The 11,116-nt window shown below is 34.0% G+C and overlaps 1 protein-coding gene across 1 annotated transcript; it reads right to left on the bottom strand.

Moving 5' to 3' along the window:
* Nucleotides 1-3,293: 3,293 nt before the first annotated feature.
* On the bottom strand, nucleotides 3,294-10,730 carry LOC115449347 (glucose dehydrogenase [FAD, quinone]). The gene is made up of 6 exons (XM_030177127.2): nucleotides 10,575-10,730; nucleotides 9,831-10,220; nucleotides 8,112-8,342; nucleotides 6,498-6,630; nucleotides 4,678-4,797; nucleotides 3,294-4,575 (listed from the first exon to the last, which is right to left on the bottom strand). The coding sequence occupies exons 2-6, from the start codon at nucleotides 10,213-10,215 to the stop codon at nucleotides 3,333-3,335; spliced, it is 2,112 nt and encodes a 703-aa protein (XP_030032987.1). The 5' UTR covers nucleotides 10,216-10,220; nucleotides 10,575-10,730; the 3' UTR covers nucleotides 3,294-3,332.
* Between the last annotated feature and the right edge of the window lie 386 nt (nucleotides 10,731-11,116).

The raw sequence follows: 11,116 nt of genomic DNA, 5'->3' as shown, positions 1-11,116 counted from the left end.
CAATCAAAAGAAACAGCAATTTAAGCCGCATATTTTCAAATTGCAACTACTCGCAAGGGAATCAAAACCTAAAGGGTACTTCTAGAATCTTAAAATTTGGCGTGAAGTGGTGCTTTATAGCACATATAAAGGAAAAATTCCGAAAACATAATTTTTTAGACCTTTGTCTTTAATTTATGCTCCTCCAGCTTTCCATATTGTAATGTTATAGATTTCATTTTGCAGTAAAAATACCATAGCTATAACTCAATTGTCGTGATGGGTGAACTTTTACTTATATACCTACAGGTTTGGACGGAACCTTCAGTATGTGATTCCAACTCACACTTGGCTCGTTGTTTATGTTGTAATACCAATCACCTCATTTTAAGAAAACTATTTTAAGTGTGCTTTTGCCGACAATGTTTCACGTGTTTCCTGACAATAACGTATTTAGATCACCATGGATTGATATCTATATACGTAAAACGGTATTTGTAGTCATTATAAACACATTTTTTTTATCTGTACTTGTAATTTGTGATGGTATCGATACGTTTATGGGTAGAGAAAGTACTCATAATTAAAGTACAAATAAACAATGTCACTTCAGGTTAAAAAGTTGATATTGGTAAATAATTGTTCGAATTATTTGATATTTATGGCCATATTCTCTTATAAACCTTATCATTTCTATTACATTCTCTATTTGTGCGAACTGTTACTTTGCCGCTTTAGGCATATTCATACGTAATTCCCGAATTCCTAATTTAGTAATCTTGTCAATAGTCACTTTTCAGTCATATTCCAATAACTACTCCCAGAGTTGTTTTTGTTCCCTTAATAATAAAGCTTTCTTCCTATATTTTTTAAGTTTTGTTTTTAATATTTTTCTGAGGTTAAACATGGAGTATTAATTATAAAAAATCGATGACCTCACAGCTGCCCTAAAGCGTAAATAAACTAATAAAAACCAATCTGCCTCTTTCCCTGCGTCAATACTAATGCAAACACTGAGTACTTTTCCCACCCTAATGGATATCTGTATAGAGGAACCATTAATTTTATTATTTGAGAGAACATGACGCCGCACAAATTCCTTTCCCATCTAATGAAATCGATTCTTAATTTTGTCATTTGTTGATCTAGATCAAATTGCGTTATAACTAAGTTATGACTGAAGATTCTTTAAATCATCCCTTGTTATATGTAAGTTACTATGATTTTAAGATATTCGAATTTAAGAAATTATTTAGTTTTGTTTTGCTATTTTTTAGGGCTCAAAATACAAAACTTATCACAAAACAATATAATATAATATCAATAAACTAAGTACTAAGATCTTTAATTGTTATCTCGATGGATTCAATTCTGTCACTCGTTCTTATTCTCGCGGTTCGTAATCCACTGAAATATCTAGTTTTTTTTTTTTTTTATATAAAACAACATCGCAACAAAACAAGGTGGCCGTAACCTTGACTCATCACCTGAATAACATAATTTAGAGTTCATATTTAAATTTTATTATGATTATAATGGTTAACACGAAATGAAATTGATTTTGTTATTCAACTATTTTTTTTCTTGTTTTTTCATAAATTATGATTTCGTCAGGTAGTAATTAAATTTATTGCGTATTGTATACTGATTAAGTATAATCTACTGGATGCCCCAAAATATAATCATTACTACTTATGTTAGAGCTTTTCACTTATTATGGCGTTAATATTACTTGATCATTATCGACATAAGAGATAACAATATTTAGCTAAACTTAATTGTGTATTAATAAAAATAAAACTTCAAGTGCAGAAAACATCAGCAATGAATTTCTCACCGAGAACAGCGACACCATCACCAATAATAAAAATATTATAATCTGTTCAGTTATCAGTAAGTGGAATACGGGTTTTCCATTTTCCACAAGCCGGAGTCACCCACGCAATTGTATACATATTAATATTGTCGTCTGAATTATAATTAGGATTGTAATATCACTACATAGTATAAAACAAAGTCGCTTTCTCCGTCCCTATGTCCCTGCTTAAATCTTTAAAACTACGCAACGGATTTTGATGCGTTTTTTTTAATAGATAGAGTGATTCAAGAGGAAGGTTTATATGTATAATAATATCCATTAAATAGTGGAGAAATACTGTTATTTTGTTATGTTATACCCGTGCGAAGCCAGAGCGAGCCGCTATGTTTTTATATACAAAGTTCACAGTTTTTCTGTAGTGTATTTAGTATCAGCATTGCACCCGTGCTAAGCCGGGGCGGGTCGCTAGTTGTAAATAAAATGTCAATTAGCATTTTCAATTTCGGCGAAAATAGTGAAAATTTTGAGGTAGGATGTAGGATGGGCTGGATGCGGGTCGTTTCCAGATCGATCTGGAAATCTTTGGGGTAATGATGAATGATATGTTGTTTATTTTACCAATTTTTTACCCTTATTATGTAATCCCGTAGCAGAGCAGTACATAACAGAGTACATGTTCAAAATCATTATACACCTCAGTGAGTTCAAAATATACACGGATTTAGATATTGATAGTTTGCAATAGATAAGACCAGTAATTCATACTCAGTGCCAGACGGCAGTCATGCCTTAGAAAGGGTACTTACGGGATTATAATAGATAAGCCAGTCAAATTAACTCGATTTCATTTTATCCCTAAGAATCCAGTGGAATAATTAAATTCCTAAACTGAGTTGCGAAATTGTTTTAATTGCTACGATTTGATTTTGAAAGCTTGTCGGCTCTTGACGCGGGTTGCTCGAGGTAATAATATAACCTAAGCTACTTAAGAGGTGATCGCATTCAACAGCTTAATGATGATAATAGTGAACCTGACAATGTTAATAGCTATAATATGTTTAAGGTACATTCTCATAAGCAGATAGATAGCTTATAATCGTACAACAAAAATAAATCCGATCGAAGTCCTTATTGCATAAATTAACCACATAAATATTTCGTCTTACACCCTTGCACACTAGCCTATATAAAAAGCAGAAATAGATAGTAGCACCATACTGCGTCTATACTTCGCTATTTGAAACAGCTACGACCGTATGAATAATTTCCAGATAACCGAGAGCCGCTGCTCGCTAGTCAGTACGCAAACGAATGATAAATTACACACGTTCAAACGAACAATAAGCTTTGCAGAATACCAATAGCAGTCACATACGCGTTCAGTGATTTTCATATTTATTTAACACGTACGTAATTTGCGTAAGGTTTTTTAACCAATAATACGTTGTTATGTATAAAAACAATCACAGTCTGTCAAAAAATAAAACTACTTAAAAATAAATAAATTAAGTTTAATAAATATCTTACACAAATTCTATACTACATTTACCCAAGTTTTTTTCAATATGTCCGCTGCTTTTTCAGCAATCATTACGGCAGGTGCAGCTGTGTGTGCACTTATCGGTCGAGGTATAATGCTACTGTCAACCACTCTTAAACCTTCCACTCCATACACTCTTAGTTCAGGATCTACTACCGCTGAGGCATCGGTGGAAGGACCCATTTTGCAAGTACTTATTTGATGATGGAGAGATATTACCATCGTTCTTATAGCACACTCCCAGTAAGAATTCGATCCGGGTGCATGACCTGTGCAACTTGGATACTCGGCGAGGTGTAGCTTAGGCGCATACTTCTCGAAAGCTGGTGATTCTCCCAATTTTATAATATATTTAATGGCCTCAAGCAATGTAGCAATATCGCGCGGATCAGTTAAGTAATTTCCGTACATTTTAGGATGTGAGAAAGGGTTAGTATCTCTCAGCTCCAGATAACCTTTAGATTTGGGCTGTAATAACATAGGCACTGCTGACCATGTATCGAGGCCGTTCAATGATCCAAAAGATTTTACATAGGTTCTATCGCTAATCTTCCAGCTTTTGCCAAGTGGGCCACCCGAATCGAAATTTATTGATGAAGCCATACTTATAATTTCTATATCAGGGATCGATGCTGGCTCCTCGGAATTTGATGTCTTTATGTAACCTAAAGCTTCTATAGCAGCAGGAGTAGTAAGCAGACCGTCACCGAATTGCATCCATTGCATGAAATTAGGCAATGTTGCAACTTTGGGTTCAAGAAGACTAGAGTTGGTAGTATTTAATTTGAAAATTACCGCTGGAACGCCAATATGGTCGTAGAGGGTTCTTCCCACTGGTAAGTTTGAAATTACAGGAATTCCTAATGTTTTCAAATGTTCCTCGGGTCCGACTCCAGATAACATGAGTAATTGTGGTGAAGCTATGGGACCTGCAGACAGGATGACCTCTCGGCGACAACGAACAGTGTACTGCTTATTGTCTTTTATATATTCAACAGCGTAAGCTCTTTTACTTTGAGGGTCAATGACGACTTTCGTAGCTCTCGCTTCAGTCAAAATGTGAAGATTTTTTCTGCGTTTATTCGCGTGAAGAAAGGCTTTAGCAGTACTCATTCTATGACCTTTGTTTGTCGTCGTTTGAATATATCCAAAGCCTAATTGATCAGGGTTATTATAATCTACAGTTGGATGGCCAAAGTTACGGCCCGCTTTGAGAAATGCTTCAACAAGACCGGTCCTAAAATATGAATACGTTTAATGAATATTTAAAGATTTTAGAAAAGCGAAGTGTTTCGATAAAATTATAAAAAGTTTAAAATTAATAATAGCTAAAACTTACTTGAATGGAACATTCTCGACGGTTAGTTCACCGTCCCGACCGCGGTACGTAGCATTTTTATATTTTCTCAGCTCAACTCTTTCAGATTTCATAAAATACTTCAAAACTTCGTCATGGGACCTGGTAAAGTGAGAAAAAATTCACGTTATAATTTTATTCTAACTAATGCTTTAATTTTCACAGAATGGGTTGCTGTAGAATAATAAATCAGATAGAATGTAATTTAATTTACGAAATTGAAACAAATATAAAAACAAATACCAGTTTATGCCCGCGGGGACGTCCATGTATTCTAAATTAACATATTATAGGATAACTTATCCCGAAAAAATACACAAAGGAACTTTTATTCAGAGAAATGGGTTTCACGTGGACGCATCCGCAAAAAACTGGTATTTAATTAATAATATTATTATTAGTATGCATGTTATAGCCGTTTCTATTTTCCAAAAGTCAAACTTTTGGTGTTGGTTTAATATAATAACTTTTTAAAGATGATCATTAGCCTTATATGAGTAGATATTGTATAACTCGAAGCAAGGCATTTTGTGGAGAACTACTTTGTTAATCATAATCGAGATTTAGGTTCGCGCCTAGTCGCGGGTACTTGTGGCGTATGTGCAGGACAAACTGACGTTATTGCTAGTGAGTGCCGAACGGGCACAACTTACTACAGATTGTTCACTTGTAAAAAGACTTCACGTTTTTTGACTTTTAAAGTAAATGGGATGATATGTCATTTTTGTTTGCTTGCTTTTTTATATAATATATATTTTTATATGTAAGTATTTTGCTTTTTAATTATACAATAATCGTATAAAATTTGTAGGTAGTATGACATTACATACTATCTTAAGGCACTTTCTGTACATATATTCGCGACATTATTAGAGTACCTACTTCCTACGAAAATTGTTTTAGGCGAGTTGATTTCTCTGTTAGATATCATTTAATCTACTTTTCTGTTTTGTGACTTTTTGGTGTTAATTTGTATATATTTTTTTGATATTGTAGGTGAAATGAATGGAGGTACTTTAATTATTTAACCAATTATCTCAATTACATAGGGGCGATTTATTTGCATTTAACAACTACTGTTTACGAATTACACTATGCTTATAATTTCGTATGTCAATAATTTATAAATTACTAAATAGATACTTTTTCAAATCATCGCATACTCACACCTAATGAATAACCACCAAAAAACATGCAAGTAAATTAGAATATGGCACGCAATAATTAAGTTATCTGTTTTTTTAAAAGAACTCCTCGACTGACTGCCTCGGTGGCGTAGTTGTATTGCACGTCCGGTACAATAGCGTTCTGAGGTCCTGGGTTCAAATCCCGGGTCGGGCAAAGTGATATTTGGGTTTTTCTGCTCAGTATCAGCCCGGAGTCTGGAATTTGTGCCCGATATGGCGATAGGCTCGCCCCCTATCACATCATGGGACGGAACATACTTGGCGAAAAGTGGGTGCCCTAGTTGCGCCTCTGCATACCCCTTCGGGGATAAAATGCGTGATGTTGTGTGTGTGTGTTTTAAAAGAAACTTGAAACATTTAGTTTGCACAAGTAAAAGTTTACGCACTCGCTACACCTACACCGAAACTGAAAAGTTCTAAAATTTGTTATAACTTAGAAATATTATTCCTGTAGGACTGTGTTAAGGCGTTGTATTATTAACCATTTAAGTATGAAAAGATCTGATATAACAATACCTTAAACATTGGATATAGGTTTTAGTCATGAATAAATCTATCTACATACACGTGTGTTTACACAGCACACAATGCTTTACGGGATTCAAAGTACATTACCATCCATAATTTCCGTCCTCGGCGATCCTGTCCCAGTCTTGCGGGCGACCTCTGGTGTACAACATGAAGTTAGTCACACTCGTACCGCCAAGCGCCTTACCTCTGGGCCAATAGCAACGTTGCTCTTCGCTTCCTAATAATTTAAATTAAATTATAATATATTAACGCATATACCTATCTTGTTTTAAATTGATTTTGCGGGTGAATGTTTGTTCGATGCCTTTCAGTTAAGGAAAAGGTATTCCGACCTGCGCCTGTCTAGTTTTAGTGAGCAATTGTCACGTATCGACATTGAGGCAAGATTTTTTGACCACGTAGGTACTATAATTAGTTAATATTTTGTTAAATCTAACTTATTACCGTGTCCATCATTTGTAATTATTTATTACACCTTCTGGGCGAATTTATTAAAGGTCCTTTACACTTTATATAAAGTTGTGACCGGGTATGGTATTGTAGACCGTAATGTTAAATAATAAAAATAAAAACAACAATACTTTGATTAGGTTCAAATAATTACAAGCATTTTAACATGGCTGTGGCAAAGTGATCCCTCTGCACCTGATTGTAACTGGAGTGGGGTCCACATAAAGTGTTGATTGTCGAGGATTGTTTATCTTTCGCCAGTAAATTATTATTATAACGTGACATTCTACGTTAAGTTAATTGAGAATTTCAAATATTTAGTAGTACCTGCTTGTGTAGAAAGTATTAAATCAGTATAAATATATCTACAGAAAATATGCTCGCATATATCCACATTTATATGCACAAATTACTTACAATTTCAAAAAGCCTCAAGCCATATATGAATGAACCACAACGAAACACTCGATCAGATAAATTGCAGTAATTGGGTTCTGAACAATGTACTTTATTGTTTACAAGAGAGCCAACAGAGCTATCGAGATTTGGCAACATCCGTAGCTTCGCGCATAAAGAGTCGGATTAAGATGCCTCTTGTTTTGTTATTCCCATTTGTGAACACGGGCATTTGACTCGGTATGTCAATGTTTTTGCATCTGTGTTTACGAAAACTGGGAAAATGAAAGCTAAAAATACTAATTAGATAAATATTGGCTAAAAATATTGCAATTACTGTTGTGGTTAACAGTCTCATTATTGAGACTTTATACTCTTTATCTGTCACTCTTTTGACCTATTTACAAAAGTATCAATATTAAATTTGTCGTTTCTTGGTAACTGATTCATTTTCCTGTAGAACTTAAGAAGTTAGAAACGATCGCTAAGAACGCTATCCTGTTACAATATTATAGGAAGCCGGCCCTTAGCCCCCATCGCAGAATACGAGTGTTTATTCTAAATTTCAGTAAAATACATACACCTTCCCTACGTTATTATACCACCAAAGTTTTCCACGCAATATCACGATGATTTTTTGGTTTGATCGCATCAATAATGAATACATAAACATATCTCATACTGTAATAACTAACAGCGTTACTACATTCATGAACATTGTTAGATATTAATTTCATAAAATTAATGTTACAAACGCGATCACGATAATGGGTGTCGTGCAATTAATAGCGAACAAAATGGACCGACGGAAAAAGGAAAAACGGCTCCAAATGAAGATTGATTAAAACTCACCCAAACAAACGCCCGGTTGATGTTCCATTGTGTATGGCCAGGCGTAATCAGTTAACTGGAGGTAATGTGCCAGAGCGGGGACGTCAGACAATAGCATCTCTGGCTTTCCTGCTTCTATTACCAATACCATGGCTTTTGGTTTCTCTTCTGACAGTCTTGCGGCTAACACCGATCCGGCCGTACCTCCTCCGACGATAACATAATCGTATTCCTCAAGGGGTTGAGGGTAACCTGATAATGAAATATGCATTTATAATGATAAGAACATGAGGCCGCGAATTCGATCCCCGTACCAGGACAATAGCTTCGTTGTCCTCGAATATTCATAGTCGACTTTGGATGTTTTGAAATAGGAAATTCCTCATTGTTCCTGGTTTGATCGACTTGTAACTTTATGTGTGATCTATAATCTCATTATTTGGCATTCGAGAAATTTTATAGTGTGTCGTGCTATGTAATAAATAAGCTTGTTAATTGAAACAGTAATGTTGATTATATATTTCGAGAAGAACTTCGTAACGTTGTATAATAAGCTATTATATATTTTACTTTAATATATAAGCATAGGTTTATGGCTCGACTGTGGACTATTTTTCGTAGAGATAAATAATCTATAACTGCAAAAACCGCAAAATTACAATAAATAGCGAATTCTATTGCAATCTGTCATCGTAAATAAAATGAATAGCACGTAAGCTATTGTTAACAGTAATTTTGTATTCAAACAAATATGATTAAAGTAATAAATAGTGTTAATCACTATTATCACCATATTGTCTTTACCTTGGTTTTTATTATTCGGGATTGTAATTGTTAAATTAATTACAAAGACCATAAAGAACACAATAAATCCCACAGAGTCTAATAGAGTTTTTGATAAAATGATTAATAACGTTTAGTTTAAATTCACACGAAAAAGATCTAATCTGAGATGTACTTGATCGAATGAGAGTTTACACGATTTTAATAAAGAATATTATCTTCCGTTACTATATGTTTTGAAATATAGGTAAAATGTTATTTTGGTGATACTCAAAAAACTTATATATATATATTTATGAATTAGTGAACACTAAGATTATATACAAAAGAACTTATTAAGTGACCTAATTAAGTTGGGTAACGCTATCAAAAAGATTAATACACACAGGTCACCGTAATAAGCAATAAAACATAATATATTAGGGCGCACCCCTCAGCAAAACGGTGGGCTAACAGTATTTTTAGCCATACTAAATTTATGATACATGTAAATAATAAACATATTTTACTACATATTTGCTTTACTTTGTTTGTATATATTTTTTATAATGTTATTGTGGATATTGTATTATTTATGACGTCATGAAATTGCTGTTAAACTTGTCGATTTCATGTACCTTATCGTAACGTGCACATCATTTTAATTTGCGATCATCATTATCACATGGATAAAGTAATGAAGAGTATTTAAGTAGCTTAATATTCTCATAAAGACCTGAAAATCATTTTTTGACTCTAATTATCCAATAATATTAGAAAATAAATACTTCATTCTTATTATTTACATAATCATAATTTATGAACGTAATACTAGATATATCAGATTGTTTTATGTTACAGAGGTAACTCATTTTTTTCATTCCCATTGCAAACACAAGAAATTAAGTTAAACGTATAATTTACAACATTTTTTAAAATTTACCTCTTAACTTCATAATAATAATAATATTTGTTTACCTTTTGGCAACGGGAACGAATCTCGAAGGAAGTCGAACGGATCGTGACTGTTTTGATGTTGAATTCCCATTGCTTGCACCATCACATCAATTAGTGGATTTTGGTGATATGGCCACATTAAAAATCTTTTTCCTCTCTCGCTTTCATTTTTCGTAGTTCCAATTTTGGCATTATTTAAAGGCTTGCTAATGTTACTGACTGGATACGGCCACAATATTCTGCCTTTTCTAGTACTTTCTATAGATATGGGTTCACTATCTTGCACGATGTTTTCTAACTCGTCTTCCGCCGTTGAATAGTCTTCATCGATCTCAATTTTATACGAATTCGCTAGAACTAAACTACACGTCAGCCATAACCACAGGATTTTATTCCGACGATCCATTATGCCTGTAAAAATAGAATGAACGATTTATTTTGATATTTATGTGGGAGACAGGGTTGTTCAAAAATAGCACTTGTTTACGTCCGAGGTAGGGGGTGGAATAGACCATTGGTATGTGTTACTAGAATGGAATTAATTGTAACCGCATATTTTATGTGTGCTCATATTTTAATTATTTGTTACGTCAGACGGTCAATGATGACAATGTTTACTAAAAGTCTACGAAAAGTGTAAGCATCTAGAAAATGCTTCTATGTTTATTTAAACAAATCACTGTTGCCTTTTCACTTTATAGAAAGAATAAAAAAAAGTTATAATAAGAAATTGATTAAAAACTGTATATAGAAAAGATGACTTACCGAAATTAAAAAACTAAAAATATAATTGTAGTATAGCCGAAGAGAGTCCACGTCCTGCTTGGGTTGCAGGTAGCAGTGGAGTGGCTCCTCCACTGGATCAGTGTGCTGCGCGGGCCTTGACCGAGCACTTGAATTTTACCGCTACTTCGACATAATGACCAAGATCGCGCCGCCAACTGCCGCTTATCGGGACCACACAAATAGTGCATACTAATTCAGGGATAGTCAACTATTTACTATTTGTGTAAGATCCTCTTGTCAAAATTGTGATGACCGAGTGTGTAGAACAAAAATATCCTTTTTTAAGTATAAATATAATTCTTATATGGGTGTTTTTTTTAAATATGCCTCGCTGAAAAGGTAAGTAGAGATGCCGGCAGTGCACCTATGTTTAAATTCTAGATTTGTTTTTGCTAAGATGATATGAATTCGGGATATTTCATCTCAGGAATTGGCCGGTTACACACACTGTTATAGTGCTAATGAGGTAACAGAAAATAATTATAATTACTGTTATTGATGCATGCGATTTGTGACCTGTG

This window comes from Manduca sexta, chromosome 24 (genome assembly GCF_014839805.1).
Source record: "Manduca sexta isolate Smith_Timp_Sample1 chromosome 24, JHU_Msex_v1.0, whole genome shotgun sequence".
Classification (NCBI taxonomy): Eukaryota; Metazoa; Arthropoda; class Insecta; order Lepidoptera; family Sphingidae; genus Manduca; species Manduca sexta.
This window is presented reverse-complemented; position numbering and strand designations above follow the sequence as displayed.

Excerpts from the sequence above, each read along its gene's own strand:
- LOC115449347 (XM_030177127.2), bottom strand. The coding sequence starts at position 10,215 with ATGGATCGTCGGAATAAAATCCTGTGGTTATGGCTGACGTGTAGTTTA. Across the intron at positions 6,631-8,111 it reads TCAACCGGGCGTTTGTTTGG|GAAGCGAAGAGCAACGTTGC; the intron begins GTGAGTTTTAAT and ends TTAAATTATTAG. Across the intron at positions 4,576-4,677 it reads GTCGAGAATGTTCCATTCAA|GACCGGTCTTGTTGAAGCAT; the intron begins GTAAGTTTTAGC and ends TTCATATTTTAG.